Below are 23,755 nucleotides of genomic sequence, written 5' to 3' on the forward strand. Positions count from 1 at the left end.
TAATGTTTTGCTTAGGTCTGTTGTCCTTCAGCTGAATCAAATCAGCATAAAACCCTTTATTCCACTTTAAAATCTCATTGTTGGGGTTATTTACTGGCAACTAGGAGTCTGCAAGCCGAGAAAGGGGTCTCTGGGCACTTTGGATCTAAACTGGAGGATCACCAGTGGATCAACCGGTACCTCTCTCTGAAATTAGAGCTCTGGGAAGGCTTTTGAATGGATACATTAAAAATGTAATTTGCTGATGAGCCCCTCAAGTCACTATCTTCATTCTTTGTATTCAGGCCGGTTTAAGCAGGTGCAAACGCTGGCCGTCACTGCGGATGCCTTCTTCTGTCTCTACTCCTATGTATCTAAGACACCCGTCCAAAAGTTCACACCACCCAACATGTTCTGGCCTTGTGACCCAACTGATATGCCATCCATCAGGATTCTGGATACAGAGCCTGAACCCCACTCACCCAGAGAACGTCTGCGGAAAGCCATCTCTAAAATGTGCCTATATACAGGTTCCCGAGATCGACTGTCAACATTTCACAACAACCCCAAAAGGAACAGTTTGGACCAAGTTGTGTGGGAAGTGATGGACAGAGTGAAAGGAGAGAAGCTGGGTCTCCAGCAAGGCTCTGGGAATGGACAAGTCCCTCTGGAAGAGTCTGTGCCTCCAGTACAAAATACAAGGCTGTCCACGTCTCCCTTTTCATGTGTTTTCTGCCCTAAAGAAAAAATACGGGGAGACAAGTGCTGTGCTCATGCTCTGGACAGAGCAGGTCCACAATGCAGTACAGACTCTGTAGAAACAAGAGGGCTGTGGGGTCTACAGGCCACTAATGAGAAGCCCTATTCAGCTGAGAATGACAGTTCATGGGAAAGAAAAAGCAAAGTGAGAAAGAGCCTGTTCCAAAGTCCTCCCTCAGACAAGGAGATTAAATCACTGGACTTGTCCATCATCCAGAAGAAGGAAAAGCAGAGACAAGCCAGACATGAGCTACACCAGTCTCTAACTCAGCAGCTTGGGAGTGCTTCTGACTTAGAGCAGGTGAGTGTCCTGGAGGTGGGGGAAAAGCAGGACGTGAATAGCTCTGGATTTTTGCTCAGAAGATAAAAGGGTAGTGATTTGCAAAGGAAATCCATTATTTTGTTCTTATTGGACAAAATAAACCCAACTTGAGAACATTCAGAAACTTTTGTTAAGTGTGCTAGTATAAATGTAAAAAACGAAAGAGCTATAGTTTCTTAAGAGGTTCCGTTTCTTATGAAACATACATGCACTGATGGTTTTTAATGTTTTTTATATAAGTGAAATTGAATATTAGCTATATATAAAGCTACAAATTAAGGTATGTGTTTTATTACATAGGAAACCATTAAGATCTAGACATCCAGGTTCCAAACCTAGGAGTTGTATCCATTTAACTGTAGGGGGAGCTTTTTCCTAGTCCCACACTTGGCACGCTTTTCTTTATACATCTAGGTATAGTTGGATTTTTCACATACTTTTGTGAGCATTACAAATGATGTAGCTAGCACAGCCCTTTCCTACACAATTAGCCACTCATTAGTAATAACTTGGACCTATGGATACATACTGATGTGGAGAGGTTTTTGCAAGAACAGTAAGCAAAACCCAATACAAGTCTTTGCAAACAACTTAGGGTTATTTCACAAGCAAATTTTGTGATTCTAGGTAAGCAGAGTCCTCGAGAGAGGATATTCAGGCTTCAGATACTGCCCCATCTATTTCTGCCTGTTCTTTCCCCTGTGGACCATCTAAAGCTTAGCATCCTTTTGACCTTGATATACAGATGGCACTGACATCAAGTGTCAAGATCATTTGGAAAAGCTTTCAAATCCTTGTCACGCAGAAAATCTGTGATCATTTACAATAAAGGTCACATGCATGTTCCCACTCATTGACTGTAGATATGTAAATCATACCTGACTACCAGATGTCTGAGCACAAGAGGGATGCCTCTGGAAAACACTCAGTCCTCAGCCTTCTTAGTAACTCCTTCCTACCCTGGACCTTTCCTTGCTCCTACCTCCCATTAGTTCTGTCTGAGTTACGAGGGGATTTTGTTCACAGGTACAAAACAACAGTGAAGAACAGCAGGAGTGTCACTTGTCCAGCAGAGCCGGGCACCCCTACTTCTACCACACTTCCCTTGGAGAAGACTCTGGAAGTAAGTGGGCCTGTGCGTCAGGCAGTGTTTCAATATGAGGACACATCCTCTCCCCAGTGAGAATGTATGATTATCCACAACAGAAGTTGCCTACCACAGAGTACAATCATTTTACTAGTGTGGCACAGAATCAGTAGCTGATTTTTTTTTTTTAATTCCGCAGGTGGAGCTAGAAAATACTTCTCTAAGTGAGAGTTGTTCAGTTTTAAGTATATATCAGAACATCCCAAAAGTCTTGGAAAATTGCAGATATCTGGGACTCGGTTCACGATTTCTTTCTCAGTAGGTCTGAACAGACCAGACAAGTCTGATATGTTTGGATTCGGAAATTTAATTATCCTGAATGACTTTAGGTTTGTGAGGGGGAACAGGGTTTCACAGACATCTTGGCATTTTCTTGGGTGAGGCTGACACCTGGTGGACAGACAGCATAGGAGCAATGCTTTGTGTTTTAGAGCAGTGTCTGCTAAGAGGACCAGGCTCCGCAGTGTACTTCACGGTTTCCGTTTAAATTCAGTGAGCCTAGGATTTAACTTTCTTTCAAATTTCTGTTTGATATGCCTGGGTTTGACTAGCCCTCAAATGAGAGTTTGCTGTTGGTGAAGTTTTAAGATGTAAAGAATTTTGATAAAGCTGGTGGTTTTTTTTACTCTCTGTAATGAATTTTTTAAAAACATAACCCAAACCTTCCCATCCCACGTGTGTTTTTGACACCCCATTAAATGTTTTAACTAAATGAGTAGATTGTATTTCCTGCCAATGTAACACAATTTCATCTTAGCAGGAGGGCTAGGCATTCTGCATATTTTGCATCCTACATGTATAATTTTTAAAACTGTAACATATTTACAGTTAGGATTAATTCTATAATTTATATCATTAATTAAAATTTTCTTTTAATTAATATGTGTACACATGAAATACCAAATAATTTTGAATCTTATAAGAGACAACTAAATGCAATGACATGTACTAATTTTAGGAAAAAAATGTCTTTAGAATTTCAAGAATATGAAACCAAAATAATTTAAACATTTCTCTCCTATGATTATCTGGGAGAATCAGAAATCTGTTCTCAGACAGCCTTTGTTTTCATCTTGGAGTGTTGGTTTTCCAAAGTCTTTCCCATTTTTTTTCTTCTTCTTCTTTTTTCTTTTTGAAAACAGATTTTTTTTTTCATACAAATTATCTTGATTATGGTTTCTTCTCCCTCTTGCTCCTGCCAGTTCCTCACCACCTCCCTTCCCGTCTGGATCCACTCCCTTTCTGTCTTTTATTAGAAAACAAACAGGCAACTAAGAGATAACAATAAAATAAAATAAAATAGGATAAAAGCAAACACATCAGAACAGGATAAAACAAGCAAACATGAGAAAAAGAGCCCAAGAAAAGTCATAAGGAACAGATAAATACAGAGACACACTTGTTTGCACGCTCAGGCATCCCATAAAAACACAAAACTTAGAGGCTATAAGATATACACACTGTGGTGGGGGAGAATTTAAAAAAGAAAAATTAAATTTAAAAAAGAAAAAGAAAACATTTCCAGCATGACATGATGAGACAAAGAATCTCCCGACATGCCTTTGAGTTTGTTTTCTGGTAGCCATCCACTGCTGTGAACGTGTCCTACCCTTAAGAGTAGTCTGTTTCCCCCGTGAGATGTTTCCAAAAGAGACATAAATTACCACTCTCAACCTGTGTCTCTCACTCTTGAAGAGATCACAGGGTGATTCAGAAGCTGCTCAGTGCTGCCGAGACTGACACCTGTGTGGTAAGTGTGACAGGGAAATGGACTGATGGACACTGAATAGTCCTCACTCCTTCCTCTTTAAGGACATAAGGATGGTAGGATATGCGAGCAATATTCAACTGACCACTCTGCTCAGATGAAGAATCTTCATTGTCCAGAGATGCCCAACCTTCTAGGGTAATGGCTTAGAATCTACCCCTCCCTAACAATTTACCACCACATAAAAACTCTAGGGGCTAGAGAGAAGTGAAAGTGGAGACCTATTATCCAGCCTGTATCAAGTTATATAAGATGATTAAGGGCTGGGTATAAAACATTGAATCTGTAGTTAGCAAGTAAATTTTAGATATTTTGTTAAGTTGGTGTGTGTACGCATGCATACAAGTTGTATATATAAGTATATGTACACATGTGTGTACAGTGTGTGCATGTGAATGTGTGGGGATGTACATGTGTGTTTTCACGTGTGTGGAGGCCAGAGGTAGATATTAGATATTTTCTTCTTCAAACTTTCTCCGCCTCATTTTTTAAGATTCATTTTTTTTTAAGTCTGGCAGTCGTGGTGCATGTCTTTAAACCCAGCTCTTCGGGAGGCAGAGACAGGTAAATCTCTGTGAGTTCAAGGCCAGCCTGGTCTACAAAACAAGTTCCAGGACAGCCAGAGAAACACAAAGAAACCCTGTCTTGGAAAAAATAAAGACCAACCAACCAAACAAACAAGCAAGCAAAAAAATTCATTTTTAAAGTTTACCTCATACAGTTTTATTTTCTTAGTGTGTGTGTGTGTGTGTGTGTGTGTGTGTGTGTGTGTGTGTGTGTGTGTAAGAATCAGAGGACAGTTTGCAAGAATCAAAAATCAATTTCTTCATTCTACCTTGTGTATTCAGGGCATTAAACTCAGCTGTTAGGGGTCTGTTTGCCCACTAAGATCCAACCATTATTTTTTGAGACAGGGTCTGTTACTTAACACAGGGCTTCCTTACTTGACTAGGACTGTCTAACTGAAAAACTCTCAGACACCACTGCATTTGCCTCTACTCCAGCTCTGGGATGATAGATGTGCACTGCCACACCTGGCTTTATATGTGGGTGCTCATATGTTCATGCTTCCACAGCAGGTGCTTGCCTGATTGCTCCATCTCATCAGCCCTTGTTCAATGTTTTTATTACAGTTACAAACACACACAGTGTGTGTGTGTGTGCGTGTGTGTGTGTGTGTGTGTGTATTCTATCATCTCTCATCTATCATTTACCATTTATCTGTTGTCTATCTATAATCTATATGTCTTATACGTATGGATTATAAATGCTTGAGAAGAACATTCACAGGTTGCAAAGTAGCAAAAGATGATTTAGTCAATTTTTTTTTTGCTTCAAAGACACCAAGAAAGGACTTAGAAGATTTCTAAAGAAAGATGTTTTAGGGAAATAAGTGAAGGGTATCTTTCTAGTTGTGTACCAGGAAAACTAAGATTTATCTTTTAAATTGTCTTTAATTTGTATTAGCCCTTGTATACCTGCACAGTTTGTTGTTGTTTTGTTTGTTTGTTTATCCCCCTTTCTGCTCCTTGGTCTTCTCTTTATATTTTCTCATTATTCTTTTTTTCTTTTTGTACTTAGAAAACGTTTTTCTTTTCATTTGTTCTTCTCATAAAATACATCCCAACCATAGCCTCCCCTCTCTCCACTCCTTCCAGATTTCCCCATCCCTTCCCCCATTCACTGCTTCTCCATTTTCCTTCAGAAAAGAACATGCCCTCCCTGTGATATCACCCCAACAGTACATAAAAAGAAGTGATAAGACTAGGGAAAAACCCTGATATGAAGGCTGGATGAGGCAATTCAGCAGGAGGAAAGGGGTTCCAAGGGCAGAGGAAAGAGATAGAGATACCCCCACTCTCACTGTTAAGAGTCCCACAAAAACCCCAAGTTAAACAACCACAGCACATGTGCAGAGGACTTATGGCAGACTTATGGAGGCTCTGTGATTGCCTCTTCAGTCTCTGAGCCTCTATGAGCCCTGCTTAGTTGATTCTGTGGGCCATGTTCTCCTGGTTTTTCTTATCCTTTTGTCTCCTACAATCCTTCTTCCCCCTTTTTCATTGGGTTCCCCAAGTTCTGCCTAATGTTTGGGTGTGGGTCTCTATAAACTCCCATCAGCTGCCACAGGAAGCATCTTTGATAACAAGTGGACTAGGCACTGATCTATTCAGTCTGTTCATCACTGAAGGAAGTCAGGACAGGAACTCAAGCAGGGCAGGATCCTGGAGGCTGAAGTTGATACAGATGCCATGGAGTAGTGCTGATTATTGGCTTGCTTTTTCTTGCTTGTTCAGCCTGCTTTTTTATAGGCCCAAGATTTCCAAACCAGGGATGGCACCACCCACCAAGGTCCGGGCCCTCCCCCATTGATCACTAATTGAAGAAATGCCTTGCATCTCGATCTCATGGAGGCATTTTCTCAACTGAGACTCCTTGTCTGATGACTAGCTTATATCAAGTGGACCCATACAACCAACCAGTAAGCTGACCACTCCCACAAGCTCTGAGCCACCATTTCCCCTACACATCTTGCAGGCAGGACAAGTGTTGGCCAAAGGTTCTATGGTTGGGTTAGTGTACCAATCCCATCACTGGAAACCTTATCTGGTTACAGAGGTTGATCAGATTATGCTCCAAATCCTTCTAGTGCTACCCTCCTAGGTTCCAGGAAGCTCCACTGCCCTTGATGTCCACATTGCCTTCTAAATGCCCTTCTATTCCGGCATTTCTCCCAGTACTTTTTCCCTCCTTCTCTCCCACTCTGACCTGATCCCTCTTGTTTCTATCCATCTATTTCCCCATCTCAGGGAGATCCATGCATCTTTCCTAGAGCCCTCCTTGTTACTTAGCATCTCTGGGTCTGTGTATTATAGTGTGATTATCCTTTACAGTTAATATACACTTATAAGTCAGTATATATCATGTTTGTCTTTCTGGGTCTGGTTTGCCTCACTCAGAATGATTATTTCTAGTTTCATTTATTTGCCTACAAATTTTTTATGTTACTTTTTCTAACAACTGAGTAATACTCCATTGTGTAAATATATCACATTCTCTTATTTATTGGTTGAGGAACATTTAGGTTATTTCTATGGCTATTATGAATAAAACTTCTATGAATACAGGTAAGAAAGTGTCCTTGTGGAAGTATGTGGTGTCTTTTGGGTGTACACCAAAGAGTGGTACAACTTGGTCTTAACTTGATGGTTTCTAATTTTCTGAGAAACTGCCATATTAGCTTCCAAAGTGAGTGTTTTAGTTAGGGTTTCTATTGCAGTGAAGAGACACCATGACAACAGCAGCTTTTATAAGGAAAACATTTAATTGATGGGGCTTTGCCACAGACCGGCTCAGGGGAGCCACTCAGACCGTGGGGGAAAACAGGGAGAAGGCACAGGAGTAATCAGGATACGGCGAGGAAAATGACAGACAGACCATTCTCAATGTATTTGAGACATGCTGCTGCAACTTTATTTTTTCAGTGTGAGGCTTTCATATTTTTACAAACAAAGAACTTGGTAAAGGCATACATCATCAGATTATAAAATAGAAAAGATCAGCACAAAACAGTTTTACAAAGAGAATCTTTGAAGATGCTTTGGCATGAGTACAAGGACTTTTGCTCCCTCACATTCTGTTAAGTCAGCCTTTTTTCTTGTTTTTAGAGAGACCACTGTTCTTGAGTTAGGCCATCTTTATCAGCTTATACCAGGTGGCTGGCTGGGTTAAGCTAAGTGACCTTGTGTTTAGAAAGGCCATTATCTTCCTGGGAAAACTTTCTGCTAGGAAATTTTATGATCTCAAACTTATCTGAAACTCATCTCATACCATTAATCTCAACTCCCTTCCCTTCCCGGCTCTCAGGGTCAGATGTTGTAATTAGCCTAGGTTTTCTGGCCATAAGGAAGGCTGCATAGGCCTCCTGTTAAATCACACGTATTTCCCAGGTAAATGCCTAATATTGTTTTCCTGTAGAAGGCTTCTAAGGTTTTTCCTAGTAAAATTAACTCCTTTTGTTCCACATCATCAAGGAATTATCCTAATGATGACCCTGCCAATTCCAGAACTGGCTACTTCTTTTAAGGCTTTAATGAATGGTGGGGCAGAGCTCAAAAATGTCCTCAGCAGTCTTGTTTGTATCTGCAACTGCCTGGAATAGTCTGATCTGTTAGTAATATGCAGGAATCACAAAGAACATACAGACAAGGGAAAAGACATGCATATATGGCTCCAAGGACAGTCAGGTCGAGTCAGTACAGGTAGCAATTACAGGTGGCATCATGACCACAGCTGATTGCCAAGGGACCGCCTGGAATACAGCTCTGAGAAGCACAGATCCCAATCCTCCGGCAACACCTGCCCATCCAGTCAGCATTTCTGCTACACTGGTGTGACAGCCATGGATGTAGCAGGGCTTACTTACAGTTTCAGAGGTTTAGTACATTATCATGGTGGGGATCATGGCAGCAGGCAGGCAGGCAGATGCGGTGCTGGAGGAGTAGCTGATAGTCCTACAATGCAGTAAACAGAAAATTGACTGAAACATTAGGTGATATCCTGAGCATAGGAGAAACCTCAAAGCCCTATCCCCACAGTGACACACTTCCTCCAACAAAGTCATATGCACTCTAACAAAGTCACACCCCCTAATAGTTCCCGATGAGACTATGGTTAGTAGGTGGTTGCTTGTTTGTTCCCAGCTGCTCAGTCCTGAAATAACCACACAGAAACAGTATTAATTAAATCACTGCTGGTCCCATTAACTCTAGCTTCTTATTGGCTAACTCTTACTTGTTAAATTAACCCACCTCCATTAATCTGTGTATCGCCATGAGGCTTATCGGGTAAAGTTTCAGCATCTGTCTCCAGCAAGGCTACATGACTTCTCCTGACCCCGCCTTCTTTCTCCCAGCATTCAGTCTAGTTTCTCTACGTAGCTCTATTCTGTCCTATCACACAGGCCAAAGCAGTTTTTTGTTCATTAACCAATAAAAGCAACACACAGACAGACGAACTTCCCACACCAACTATGGGAGCTAATTATATTCAAACCACCATAGTGACCATACAAGTTTGCACTCCCACCTGCAATGAAGGAATAGTCCTCTTGTTCCACATCCTTGTCAGCATAAGCTATTCCTTGTATTATTGATCTTAACCATTCTGACAGACATAAGATGGAATCTCAAAGTACTTTTGATTTGCATTTCCCTTGCTAGGCCTCTTTAGCCTCCTTATTCTCCAGGGAAAGGTGAGTGCATTATCCATCCATCTGCAGTCCCACGGTGCAGGACAATTAGATGCAAAATGGAGTCAAGTCAAACCAGAAACTCAGTCTATTACTGTGAGTGCCAGTTTATATAGATTAGGTGACATCCTGTGATGTGGGGGTACCTCCAGCCAATGAGAGACAACCAAGTCCTCCCTCTGGCTGGAGGGGCGTCTACCTAGATTTTGCTGTCTCATCTTCACTCGATTCCCTCAAACTTGACCCAGGCTTTTCTCTGTCCCATAGGCCTCAAGGTACAAGCCTTGAGATAATTTTGGCCCAACATTCCCTGAGTGCTAAGAATATTGACCATTTCTTTAAATATGAGACATTTTTCTTAAAGAAACATTCATTGGTGGTTGAATACATGAATGATTAGATTCAGCTCATATTAAGGGTAGTGTCATGAATTTCTTGATTAGTGATCAAATATAAATATAAATATAAATATGAATATAAATATAAATATGAATATGAATTCTGAAGAATGTCAGAGCTATAAAAAGCACACTTCAGGTATAAACATAGGAACTTTTAAATGTTAAAGAATAAGTGGTTAACTCTTCTTGGAATCCTTCTTTATTGTGAAAATAGCAGAAATCATAAGTCACATGACTAATGCAGCTGCTGTTGTTAGTGCTGATAAATTTAAATATTACTCATGGCAGTGAGAAACGAATCTACAGGTAAAATATAAAGAGTCCTGCCAACCTTCAGTTACTAAGCTTATCTCAAAATAGGTATATATTACATTTCTTTTGAATTACCATCACAGGTTTTCTCGACCGCCAACACAGCATGATCTGACAACAGTGGCTTCACAGAAGAGTCAAACTACCACCTCATCCCGCAGTTAAGTTGCACCATCCTCAGCAACCAGCTCCTGATATTCCCCAAGCCTCTTACATCATGGGAGAAGCAGCATGGAACACTAGGATGAAGACCAGACTGAGAGAATTGGACAGTACATCCTGATGCTCGTGTAATTGTATGCAGAGAAAGACTTCCAAGTAACATTATTTCTGTATGGGCTGTTTTTTCTCCTTGGTAGATGCTACTCACATGATATGGATACGGGCAAGCTGAACAAAGACTTGCTTCTCTAAGCTTTGACACTGACAAAGATAGAAGACATATGAGTGGTCATCTTCAAGGGCAGACGTTATACCTTAATGCTGTTGAAAGGCCAAAGCTACAAGAAAGAGATTCTAACTTCATGTTCAAAGACTTTATGTACTTTCCTCTGGACCCCGGCTCATCCTTAAGTATTAATTAAATTCCTGCTGATCTTCCACAATATCAGAGTTTTAATTTCTTCTCGATGTTTTTTCTAAAGATGTATCTTTGGAACATTTTCCTTAAACACACTTCCTCTCTATTCCAAATTTCTGTGCCCTCCTAGAAAAAACAGATGACTTAGCCTCAGGGTCCTTTATTTTGCATTATGTGAAAGACAAACACACAGACACACACACACACACACACACACACAGAGAGAGAGAGAGAAAGAGAGAGAGAGAGAGAGAGAGAGAGAGAGAGAGAGAGACAGAAAGACAGAGAGACAAAGAGACAGAGAGAGAGAGAGAGAGAAGCAAAATTTCCTGCTGACAGAGAACAATTCAAATAAAAATAACTTCTAAATTTTATCAGTTTTGTTGTTGGTAGTTGTTGAGTTTTGCGTTTTTAAGACAAGGCTGGGGGGAAAAAAAGACAGGGCTGAATTCAAGATTTGTTCCATTGTATAAAACGGGAGGAAACAGCTCACAGTCACACAGAGATTTCAGGAGATAGGATCGCAATTTCAGACAAGGTAAGAACCAGTGGCTGGTTGTTTTGCTTTTAGGATCTTCAGGCAGTATTTATTTATTAGAATACAATTGAAATGCCATTACACCTAAGTACTGGGAATATAGGACTTTGCCACCACACGGGGTTGGTGATATGTTTGCAAAGGTAGTTAACAGCTGTGCATGTCGTTAGCCGGGCGGAGGAGTGATATCTTCTCAGCAAGCACCATGTAAAACCACAGTGTTCTGTTAAGTGGTCTAGAGTACCCAGCCACTTTCTTCATACTAGAATATTTTTTCAATAAGAAAAAAATATATGTTTTCATAAGTAGATCACTTCATTATCTAATAAATTGAAAAAGAATACAGAAAAGAACAGGGATTTTTTTTTTAGACATTTTGAAGAAAATCGTGATCTTGAGGGCTAGAGAAAATAAATTAAACCAAGTAAGGACAGAAATAAGTCAAACACGGGGCGGACACAGACTGCGTGTGGTTATCTAGTGACAGAAAATTTCTTTTGTATCCCAAACTAAATTGTAAGTGGAGGAGTAGATGAAGAGGGAGAGAAAAGAATTAATTTATTAGCCTCTATGGGTGAAACCAATTTGAAAAAAGATTCCATATTTATTTTAGTACCCAAATCCTTACTTTAAAAATCTTGGAGAAATGGCTCAGTGGTTAAGAGCATTGCCTGCTCTTCCAAAGGTCCTGAGTTCAATTCCCGGCAACCACATGGTGGCTCACAACCATCTGTAATGAGGTCTGGTGCCCTCTTCTGGCCTGCAGACATACACACAGAATGTTGTATCCATAATGAATAAATAAATAAATATTTTTAAAAAAATAAAATTAAAATCTTTGCCCAAACAGTCACACTCTGGGCACTATAATATCTTAATTATCCAGAAAACCTAGATGCGATAAGCACCTCTCACTCTGGACTATTAACTACCTCAAATTTTGTCCTGTTTTGTGTTATACATCTTGCTCAGCTATAATCACTTTAAGTCAGTGTCAGTAATATGTGATTTTTCTTTCCCATAGATGTATTTGACCCTAAATCAAGCAGATACATTTCCAACTGCTGTGTATTACTGCTGGCAGTTTCAGAACACACCTGGTCTTCTTGTAGATAACACCTAAAATGGCAAACACAAAACAGAGCAACCCTTTCTTTAAGAGATCCTTCAGTCTTCAAATTTTTGGTTCAATACTAGGTAGTAAGAGATGGCACCAAAGGGTTGAGAGTTTTTAGGTGTTGAATTGCTTGTCCTGTTCCATTGTGTGGTATACCTGTCATATGTTTTATGTTATAATATTCAAGAAACTGTTTCACCTTACTATAGACATAAGCTGGAGCATTATCTGTTTTAATTTGTGCAGGCATTCCCATGACAGCCATAATTCTAACAGGTGTGTAATTACAGAATCAGCCCTTTAAGAACTCAAAGCAGTTTCACATTGAAATCATGAAAATGTCTCTATTGTGTGGTGGACATATTTTAATTTTCCAAACTCTTCAAAATGAAACACATCAATTTGCCAAATTTCATTTCTTTGTATACCTGTAGGGTTATTACCTGCAGGTAGAGTTTGGTTATAGAAGGGAACAAGTACAACAGTTTTAATGATTTCCTTAGCTTGTTGCCAAGTGATGGAAAAAAAATAATTTTTTAAACCTTTGCTATTGGCATGGGGTTTTTATGAAACTCTGAGGTCTCAAGTACACTTCCTATTAATAATCAATCAATTTTATCATTACCTTGTGCTAGAGGACCTGGCAGGCCCATATGAGAGCTGATGTGTTATATATGTGTAGTCCTAATTATCTTCTGTAATTGTATAAATCATAAAGTTAATTCTGTGTTATCAGGAATAAATTCATTAGTTTTAATGTGTAAAACAGCTCTTTCTGTGTATTGAGAGTAACTATATTGAGAGGTTCTGTAAAATCCACAAGTACCATGAGAACGGTATACAGTTCTGATATGCACAGAGCTATAAAGGCTTTAAACCCCTTTGCTTAAATTTCCTGATTTATATCTTGCATTTATTGAATTATTTACATCAATATAGAATGTAGGGACTCCAGAGATTGGTGTTTTCCTAACAAAATGTCAAAGAACCCAAGTGGTTCTTTTTATGAATTTAATACTCTTACTTTTGAGGTAATTGTTGTTAATATTTCCCAAAAATTATGACAAGCTCTTTGCCAATATCCATTATCTTTCCATAAAGGAAAAATTTTCTCATTAGTTATAGGTACTATAATTAATTTATGCTGAGTCCATTCCCGTCTGTTAACAAAGTCTTTTTTTCTTTTAAAATCAAATCAGAAATATTTTCTACATATGTCTATAATTTATCATTCTGTTTATGTGGTAGAAATATCTATTCAAATATAATATCTTTCCTCTGCATCAAAATACCTGAAGGATATTCCTTCATACAGATATATAGATATAGAGGGTGATATAATCACAATGCAGGTAAGCTTTGGATCCATACAATCCACATGTGAATATCATATTTTTTTCCATCAAGGTCAATTCTCTTTCAGATTAAGCTGATAATTCTTTTGGACTATTTAGGTCCTTGACCCCTTCTAGGGTCTTGACCAATTTTTTCAGGTCATATTTTTCTTTCCAATAGTGGAATTTAAATGCAAACTCTCTCCTAGCAATTTTTGAAAATCATTAAGAGTCCACAATCGATCTCTCCTGATCTGTACCTTCAGTGGTCTAATATTTTATAGACTTACTTTATATCCTAAGTTATTAATAGAATCCCCTCTCTATTTTTGCAGGAGCAGTTTATAATCCCCAGGGAACCAAAACTTTACTTCTTTGAACATTTTTTTAAAGTGTCTGCCTTAGTATCAGTCAATAAAATATCATCATATAAAAGGTAAATTATAGTGTGGAAACTGTACATAAATTATTTCCAATGGTTTTTGTACAAAATATTGGTACAGGGTGGGGCAATTTAACATTCCTTGTGTGAGTACCTCCCATTGGTATCTCTGTACTGACTAAGAATTATTATAAGTAGGCACTGTGAAGGCAATTTTTCCCTAACATTTTCTTGGAAAGGTATAGTGAAGAAACAGGCTTTTTTTTAATTTATAAAAGTTTATTAATTTATAAAAGTTTCCGTTTCTGCCCCTCCTCCCAATACCCTCCCACTCTCCCCACTCCCTCTCCTCCTCCCTCTCCAGCCCTAAGAGCAGTCAGGGTTTCCTGCCCTGTGGGAAGTTCAAGTTCCTCCCCACCTCCCTCCAGGTCCAGGAAGGTGAGCATCCAAACAGATTGGATCCCAAAAATCCAGAATATACAGAGGAAACAAATCCCAGTGTCATTGTCAATGGCTTTTCAGAAAGACCCCGTGCCAGCCACATTCAGAGAATTCGGCCACATTCAGAGAATCTGGTTGGATCACGTGCTCCTTCAGTCCCAGTCCAACTGGCCTTGGTGAACTCTCATTAGATCAGTCCCCTTGTATCAGTGGGTGAACGCACTCCTCACGGTCCTGCCTTCCTTGTTCATGTTCTCCCTCCCTCTGCTCCTCATTTAGACCTTGGGGGCTCAGTCCAGTGCTCCAATGTGGGTCTCTGTCTCAATCTCCATCCATCAACGGGTGAAGGTTCCCTCTGGTCTTGCCTTCTTTGCTCTCGTTCTCTTTCCTTCTGCTTCTCGTTTGGACCTAGGGAGTTAAGTCCAGTGTTCCAATGTGGGTCTCTGTCTCTATCTTCATCCATCGCCAGATGAAGGTTCTATGGTGATATGCAAAATATTCATCAGTATGGTTATGGGCCAAGGCCGGTTCAGGCACCCTCTCCTCTGTCCAGAGAACAATCTGGGGATCTCTCCTTGGACCTGGGATCCCCTTTAAAATCAAGTCTCTTGTAAACCCTAAAATGACTCCCTTAGTTGAGATATATACTTCCCTGATCCCATATCCATCCTTCCTCCCTCCCCCATCCCAATCCCCCGAGCTTTCCCCATTCTTCCCCTACTCCCTTCTCTCTAACCTTCTCCCCTTCCAACAACCTCCCCACCCCCCCACCCCCATGCACCCGAGGTTGCCTGGCACTCTTGTATATTTCCAATCTCCAGGAGGATAACTACATGATTTTCTTCAGGTTCACCTTCTTATTTAGCTTCTCTAGGATCACGAATAATAGACTCAAAGACCTTTAATTATGGCTAGAATCCATTTATGAGTGAATACATACCATATTCCTCTTTTTGGGTCTGGGTTACCTCACTCAGTAAAGCGTTTTCTATGCCCATCCATTTGCATGCAAAATTCAAGATGTCATTGTTTTTTACCGCTGTGTAAAACTCTAATGTATATATGTTCCACACCTTTTTTAACCATTCTTCTATTGAGGGGCACCTAGGTTGTTTCCAGGTTCTGGCTATTACAAATAGTGCTGCTATGAACATAGTTGAACAAATGCTTTTGTGGTATGATAGGGCATCTCTTGGGTATATTCCCAAGAGTGGAATTGCTGAAGACCACTTATTTCTAATTCAAGTTCATCTCATGCTGTGTAAAGTAAAAAGAAGGTAAGTGCATATACTCTCCATATAGTAAAGTGTAAACTATCTCATTTGTTCCACAGTGATGTTTGTATGATCATTATGTTATTACAATGGTGTGGTTGATTTAAATGAAGATCGTGTACAACAATAAATGAAGAAACAACTACATGTATTACTTATCTGTCCTTTGTGTTCAGTAGGAAGTTTTGCTAAATGTGTGGGTGTCCACTTGGCTATAAAAAGGTGACATTAATATGATCTGTTAGTATATTAAGAACATTGAGACCAAAACAAAACTGCCTCATGTGTTTTCTCATATGTTTATGCAAATTCTAGCAAATGTTTCTTGCTGCTTTCTAACTCTTACTGTTATATTTATGAAAAAGTAATAATTTATTTATATGTGAATATCTATGAGCATTCTTCCCCTCAGAAAAAAGGATAAAGACTTCAAGGTCTTTTATCACATTTTTTTTAAATTTTCTTACTGAGACATCTGTTGCTAAATAACAATTAAATTACTTGTTGACTACTTGGGGAAAAGACCATGAAAGCATTTTAAGTGATTTTTAAATTTTTATACCCTAAATGGAAGAGATAAATGATTAAAATTGTGCCATAGAAAAGACTAACACTACTGTTTTATCAACACTTACACCTGTCTCTCTTCTCTTATCTACTAGATGAAGTCTTGAGCAAAGCTGACATGTGGACCATGGTTAAGGCTAGACTATAGAGACGCCCTAATCCTAAAATTATCATTTATGAGCAGCAACTTAAGGAAGATGCAAAATCTTGTGCCCTGAGAATATATATAACATTAATCTTTCTTATGGACCATAGTCTCTTACTTGGTTCATTAGCAGGAAAAGACATCATTGCAAAATTGCGGCATAGTTAAGGGTCAGGAAATCAGTTCAACTGGATAAGCACCTGTATCACAGTGTGGCGGTTTCTCAGGAAACTGGGAGTCAACCTCCCCCAGGATCCAGCAATTCCACTCTTGGGAATATACCCAAGAGATGCCCTATCATACTACAAGAAACAGGCTTTTAAGTCAATAGTTGTAATAGGCATTTGTTTAGGTAACAGAGAAGGCAAAGGTATTCCAGGCTGTACAGAACTCTTTGGCTGAATTACTTTATTTATGGTTCCCAGGTCTATCAGCATTCTCCCTTTTCCAGATTTCATTTTAGTAACAAATATAGAACAATTCCAAGGACAAGTAGATTCTTCAATATGTCCAGCATTTAGCTGCTCTGGAACCAGCCATTCTAAAGCCTGCAGCTTTTCTGCTGTCATAGACCATTGCCCAATTGAGACAGGTTTGTTAGTTAACCATTTTAGGGGTAGGGCAGTTTGTACCTGTAAGAGTTCAACAGTTGTTTTTCCCTGTTTTTCTACAGCATGCTAGCCTGAAAGTAACCTCTGGATTTGAGTGTATATATATTTCAAAATCTTTCCGGGTCAGCGCCATTGCCACGTGGATTCAGGTGCGCCCCCGCCACTTACTGGCAGGCAAGTGTCATTACAGGTAAGATTTTTCTTTTCAGTTGAAAACAAATAAATAAATACAATTTCTTTTGATTGAACATGTCAGAAAATATTACTATCCAAAAATTCAATGGCCTTTTTAATTGCGCCATGGAGGATATCCTCCATGAGGTTTGTAATATTCCTCTTACTTGGTTTATCTGGGACTTGTCGCTTTTCTGGTGTTTGGATATGTTATAATTACAATGCAGTCCTACAAGATTGAATCCACAATGCTGAGGGCAGAGATTAAAACCTTAAGAACAATTCAGACTGACACCAACCTCCTCAAAAAAGAGTTTGGAGTTTTCAAGGAAGAGACTAGATCAGTGTTTGGAGTTCTCAAAGAGGGGACAACCAAAATGACTCGTAACCTCCAGTCCGTGACTGTAAGTGCTGAAATATTAGCTGAGAGGATTAAAACCATTGAATGTGAAAATTGAACTTTATCAAAAGGGTATGATAGATTAATTGACAGGATTTCCATACAAGAAGGCACAGCACATGTCATGAGGATTATGTCCAAGGAGGATATGGTATCTCTAACGGACAAGCTCCATGCCTTAGAATTATCAATAAAGGCGATGGTGTCCAGGGAGGAAATGGTGTCTCTGACAGACAAGCTCCATGCCTTAGAATCGTTAATGAAGGCTTTGGAGCATAATACTGGACAGGAGATTCAAGATTTACAAATGGCAATGGTGAGCAGATTTAATAAGATTGAGGAAATCAAAGACTCTGATAAACAGGAGCAAAAGGTAGAAAGGCAACATTTACCTCCAAAAACTCTGAGTCTACACAGAGTTATACCTGCCTTTCCAGTAATAACATCAAAAAAGATAATTGGCTCCAAAAACCCTAAGGTCATTAAAGAACATACATGGGAGCCTATACGTATAAATGATCTGAAAGAATTTAAACAAGCAATTGTGAATTATGGACTACATTCATTCTTTGTTAGAGAGATGTTAAAATCCTGGGCTCTGAGCAGCAGGATTGAAACCAGCTCACGTCAGCTGTCCTTGAGAATGGACCTTTATGGCATTTCAAATGCCTATTCAAGCAAGAGGCCAGACTTTTACAACAACAAGAATCAGTGAAAGGAATTGAGGTTTCATTAGATCAAATTCTAGGTGAAGGACTTTACTCTGATCCTCAGGAACAAGCTGTTTATGATGAAAACATTTTATCCATATGTGCCACAGCAGCTCTAAGGGCCTGGGACAGGGTTCAAGACTCAGGTCAGAGAGTAGAATCATATATCAAGGTAAAACAGGGTCAGAGAGAACCCTTTAGTGACTTTTTACAAAGACTAACTAAGGCTGTACAAATAGGGATACCTGATCCAAAAGCAAAAAAATATGGTAATTGAGTCTTTGGCTTATGAGAATGCCAACGTAGAATGCAAAAGGATCCTGGGGCCTTTAAAGATCAGATCAGCACCTTTGGATGAATGGGTATTACATACAATGAATGTTGATACATTTGATTATGACAATGAAACATGGGTACAAAAAGCAATTTCCAAAGGTAAAAGGAGACATCAGATTACAAAATGCTTTCATTGTGGCAAAATGGGACACATAAAAAGGGACTACAGACAATGGAATTCCAGGAATAATGCCTCTTCTAGAAATAACAGAAATAGGAGAAATCAGCCTTCAGGTTTATGTAGGAGATGTGGAAAGGGCAGTCATTGAACAAATGAGTGTAGGTCAACAAGAGATAAACAGGGAAACCCATTGCCATTGGGAAACTCAATAGGGGGCCTCTCGAAGGCCCCCATGGCAAATGTGGTCCAGTCATTTCCGATCACTGCAGAAAACATGCCTCTTCAGGGAAATTAGAATGCCCCATGCCTGCTGTTAAAAGCAATAACGACCTGAAGGATGAGTTAAATGTGGTGAATGAATCAAGAAATATAAGAGGACAAAGTAAACAAATATTCTGGCAGACTTCTATAAATGAACAAAGACCAAAGCTAAGAGTGTGTAAATGGCAAATTTATTACTGGCTTACTGGACACAGATGCAGATGTAAGTATCATTACTCCAGAGTCTTGGCATCTGTATTGGCCTCTTCAGGAGGTAGATATTCAGTTCCTAGGAATTGGAACTCTATCTCGAGTAAGACAAAGCACAAGATGGGTCAATTGTATAGGTCCAGATGGACAAATAGGAAAACTAAGGCCATATGTAGCCAATATTGCAGTAAATTTATGGGGCCATGACCTATTGCAGCAATGGAATGCCCAAATTAACATTCCTGCTGCTTCTAGAGCCTATATTCCTGAGGAAAATATTACAAGATATTACAGATGGCAAAAACCAGCCATTAGAACTATACAAGAACACAACACAATTGATGACCCTTCAGAGGTACCAACAGCCATGCCTCTAAAATGGTTGACTGAGAAACCAATATGGACTAAACAATGGCCTTTAGCTGAGGAAAAGTTACAGGCTTTAGAACAGCTGGTACAAGAGCAATTAGATGCTGGATATATAGAAGAATCTACCAGCCCTTGGAATTCTCCTGTATTTGTTGTTAAGAAAAAATCTGGTAGATGGAGAATGGTGACAGGTCTTAGAGCTATCAACAAGGTCATTTGACCAATGGGCCCTCTGCAATCTGGAATTCCTCTGCCCTCCCTGTTACCAAAGGGATGGCCTCTTATAGTTATTGATCTGAAAGATTGTTTCTTCACTATACCTTTACAAAAAAAAAGATAGAGAAAAGTTTGCCTTCACAGTGCCTACTTATAATAACTCTCAGCCTGCAAGGAGGTACCAGTGGACCGTCCTCCCACAGGGAATGTTAAACTCTCCCACCCTGTGCCAATATTTTGTAAGCCAGCCATTAAAAATTATACGCAAACAATTTCCTAAATCCATAATATTCCACTATATGGATGATATCCTGACCTCTGATCAAAACAAAGATACCTTAGAAAGGCTGTTTAAAGAAGTAAAAATAGTGTTACCTAAATGGGGATTACAAATTGCTCCTAAAAAAATTCAGAGAGGAGATTCTGTTAATTATTTAGGTTATAAAATAGGTTTACAAAGAATTAAGACACAAAAGACACAAATCAGGAGAGACCGGTTACGAACTCTTAATGACTTTCAAAGATTATTAGGAGACATCTCCAGCCTACGACCGGCTGTTGGGATAACACCTGATCTAATAATTCATTTAAACAAAACCTTGGATGGTAATAAAGACTTAAACAGTCCTAGAGAATTAACAGCTGAAGCAGAAAAAGAACTGACAATGGTTAAAGAAAAATGACAGGAGGCTCATGTGGACAGGGTAAATCCAAAGCTTAGTTGTATTCTTGTTATATTGCCTTCCAGAATTTCTCCTACAGAAATTTTGATACAAAGAGATGATATTATCTTGAAATGGATCTTTTTGCCACACAAACCAAGTAAAAAATTAAAAACTTATGCCAAAGCCACCTCTGCCTCCTCCATTGTTATAGCTGTCATAGCTGCCACTCCCTCCATAGCCACTGCCCTGATTTCCATAACCCTGTCCACCACTTCCAGCCTCTGCTTCCTCCAGAGTAACCAGGGCCACCTCCTCCATTACCACCATCATTACCGAATCCGTTATAGCCATCCCCACTGCCACCATATCCACCACCACCACGGCTGCCACCAAAGCCACCACGACCACTGAAATTTCCCCCTCAACCAAAATTGTCATTGTCACCAAAACTGCCTCCATGACCATCACCAAAGTTTCCAGAACCACTTCAACCTCTTTGGCTGGACGAAGCACTAGCCATCTCCTGCTTGGATAGGGTTTTTCTTACTTCACAGTTGTGCCCGTTCCCAGTATGGTATTTCTGAATAACAATCCTGTCCACAGAGTCATGGTCAACAAAGGTGACAAAAACCTCTCTATTTTCCACTGCCTGTCAGTCATGATTTCAATTACTTCAATTCTCCCATACTGCTCAAAATCTCTCAGGTGATGTTCTTCCTTGTCTTCTTTAATACCACCAACAAAGATCTTTTTCACGGTTTAAGTGGACACCTGGTCTCTGAGAATCCTCTCTTGACACTGCTCTCTTAGGTTCCACAACTCTTCCATCCACCTTATGGGGTCTTGCATTCATAGCAGCATCCACTTCCTCCACAGTGGCATACGTAACAAACCCCAAATCCCTGGATCGTTTGGTGTTTGGATCTCTCATTACCACGCAGTCAGTGAGTGTTCCCCATTGCTCACAATGGCTCCTCAGACTCTCGTTGGTTGTTTCAAGCCCAGCCCTCCAGGGAAGAGCTTCCGCAGCTGTTCCAGCTCCTTGGGAGACTCTGACTTAGACGTGATGACAGGGGAATGAGAGCCCAGCGATGCTTCCTTGGCAGAAAACGGCTTTATATTTCTTAAACTGTATGATTCCATCAATTATATCAATTGGCTTCTTGTTTTTATCATTTACATATGATTCTAGGGATTTCATTTTCTCCATCAATTATACCTTCTCATCTTTAGAATTCTTCTTAGAAATTACCTGGATGGCATGCAAATTTGCCTTCCAAAAGCCATGTTCTGTCTACCAATCTGTTATAGCCCTATGACATGGAAAGAATTTTTCTGTTAATATTCCATTCCATGAAGTGAATCTTGCCAGTCAAATTATAATTTTTCGATGGAATAAGTCTTTCCAACTAATCTCTTATTTCCAGTCTGTAAAGTTTCATAACCCTTTGACATGGAAAGAATTTTTTTTGCTAATATTTTTTCCATGTTCCATGGAGTGCATTTTGCCTTTCAAATTATGATTATCATTTTCTTTTTTATTGTCTTTATTGAACTATACATTTTTGTCCATTTCCATTCCTTTCTCCCCTTCTACCCTCTCTCATAACCTCCATACTCCAAATTTCCTGGGGGGGTTCTTTTTCTATTTCCTATGTAGATCTATGTTTGTCTGCCTTAGGATCCTCTTTGTTTTTTGGTTCTCTAGAATTTTGACTTTAGGCTAGTTTTTCTTTCTTTATATCTAAAAGACATTTATGAGTGAGTACATATGATATTTGTCTTTATGGTTCTGGATTGATCACTCAATATGATGTTTTCTAAATCTACCCATTTGCCTGCAAATTTCAATATATCATTATTTGTTTCCACTGTGTAGTATTCCATTGTATAAATGTACCACATTTTTCTTATCTATTCTTCATTTGAGAGACATTTAGGTTGTTTCCAGGTTCTGGCTAAATGCTGCTATGAACATAGTTGAGCTGATGTCTTTGTGGTACAATTGAGCATATACTTTGAGTATATACCCAAAAGCGGTATTGCTGGGTCTTGAAGAAGGTTGTTTCGTAATTTTCTGAGAAATCACCATACTGATTTCCAAAGTGGCAGTACAAGTTTGCACTCTTACCAGCAATGGAGGAGTGTTCCCATTACCCCATAACCTCTCCAGCATAAGATGTCATCAGTGTTTTTGATCTTGGCAATACTTACAGGTGTAAGATGGAATCTCAGAGTTGTTTTGATTTACATTTCTCTGATGGCTAAGAATGTTGAGAGTTTTTTGTTTAGGTCTGTACCCCATATTTTATTGAATTATTTCTTCTCTTGATATCAAGTTTCTTGAGTTTTTTTGTATAATTTGGAGATCAATCCTCTGTCTAATGGGGGTTGGTGAAGACCTCTCATTCTATAGGGTGTGTTTTGTCTTGTTGACTGTGTCCTTTAATTTATAGAAGCTTCACAGTTTCAGGAGATCCCACTTATTAATTAATTATTGTTATCAGTGTCTGTGCAACTTGGAGGTATATTTAAAAGTGGTCTCCTGTGTACTTCTCACTTTCTCTTCTATGAGAATGGTTGGTTTTATGTTGAGGTCTTTGATCCATTTGGACTTGAGTTTTGTGTAGGCAATAGATATGACAATATTTGCGTTTTTCTCCATGTTAATATCCAGTTATGCCAATCATTTGTTGAATTTGCTTTCCTTTTTAATTTTATATTTTCAGGTTCTTTGTTAAAAAGCAGGTGTTTGTAAGAGTATGGATTGATACCTCAGTCTTCAATTCAGTTCCATCAGTCCTCCTGTCTGTTTTTATGGCAATACCCAGCTATTTTCATTACTGTAGTTCTGTAATAGAGTTTGAAATCATGGATTGTGATGCCTCCAGAAGTTCCTGTATTGTACAGAACTGTTTTGACTATTCTGGGTTTTTTGTTTTTCCATATGAAGTTGAGTACTGTTATTTCAAGGTCTGTAAAGAAATTTGCTGGGATTTTGATGGGCATTGCATTGAATCTGTAGATTGTTTCTGGTAAGACTGTCATTTTCACTATGTTAATTGTACCTACCCAAGAAAATTGGAAGGCTTTTTACATTTTTTTGTGTCTTCTTCAATTTCTTTCTTCAAAGATTTAAAGTTCTTGTCTTTCACTTGTTTGGTTAGAGTTACTCCAAGATATTTTATGCTGTTTGTGTCTATTGGAAGGGTATTGTTTCTCTGATTCCTTTCTCAGCCCATGTATCATCTTTATAAAGGTGGGCTGCTGGTATTTTTGAGTTAATCTTGTATCCTGCTACATTACTAAAGGTGATTATGAGTTAGAGGAGTTCCCTGGTAGAATTTTTGGGGTGACTTATATAT

The 23,755-nt window shown here is 39.2% G+C and overlaps 1 protein-coding gene and 1 pseudogene across 3 annotated transcripts in view; one reads left to right on the forward strand and one right to left on the reverse strand.

The window, feature by feature from the left end:
- Tespa1 (thymocyte expressed, positive selection associated 1) overlaps positions 1-10,544 on the forward strand; it is a 41,392-nt gene extending 30,848 nt beyond the window's left edge. For all 3 annotated transcript variants that reach the window (XM_087901993.1, XM_087901992.1, XM_087901994.1), the window contains 3 exons: positions 285-1,039; positions 2,087-2,183; positions 10,023-10,544. In XM_087901993.1, the coding sequence (XP_087758119.1) occupies positions 285-1,039; positions 2,087-2,183; positions 10,023-10,054 (884 nt within the window). In that variant the 3' untranslated portion in view covers positions 10,055-10,544. The remainder of the gene's footprint in view (positions 1-284; positions 1,040-2,086; positions 2,184-10,022) is intronic.
- Positions 10,545-20,555: 10,011 nt separating this feature from the next.
- Positions 20,556-21,533, reverse strand: LOC125389708 (heterogeneous nuclear ribonucleoprotein A1 pseudogene; annotated as a pseudogene).
- Positions 21,534-23,755: the final 2,222 nt, after the last annotated feature.

This window comes from Myodes glareolus, chromosome 26, assembly GCF_982192425.1.
Source record: "Myodes glareolus chromosome 26, mMyoGla1.1, whole genome shotgun sequence".
In the NCBI taxonomy this organism is placed as follows: Eukaryota; Metazoa; Chordata; class Mammalia; order Rodentia; family Cricetidae; genus Myodes; species Myodes glareolus.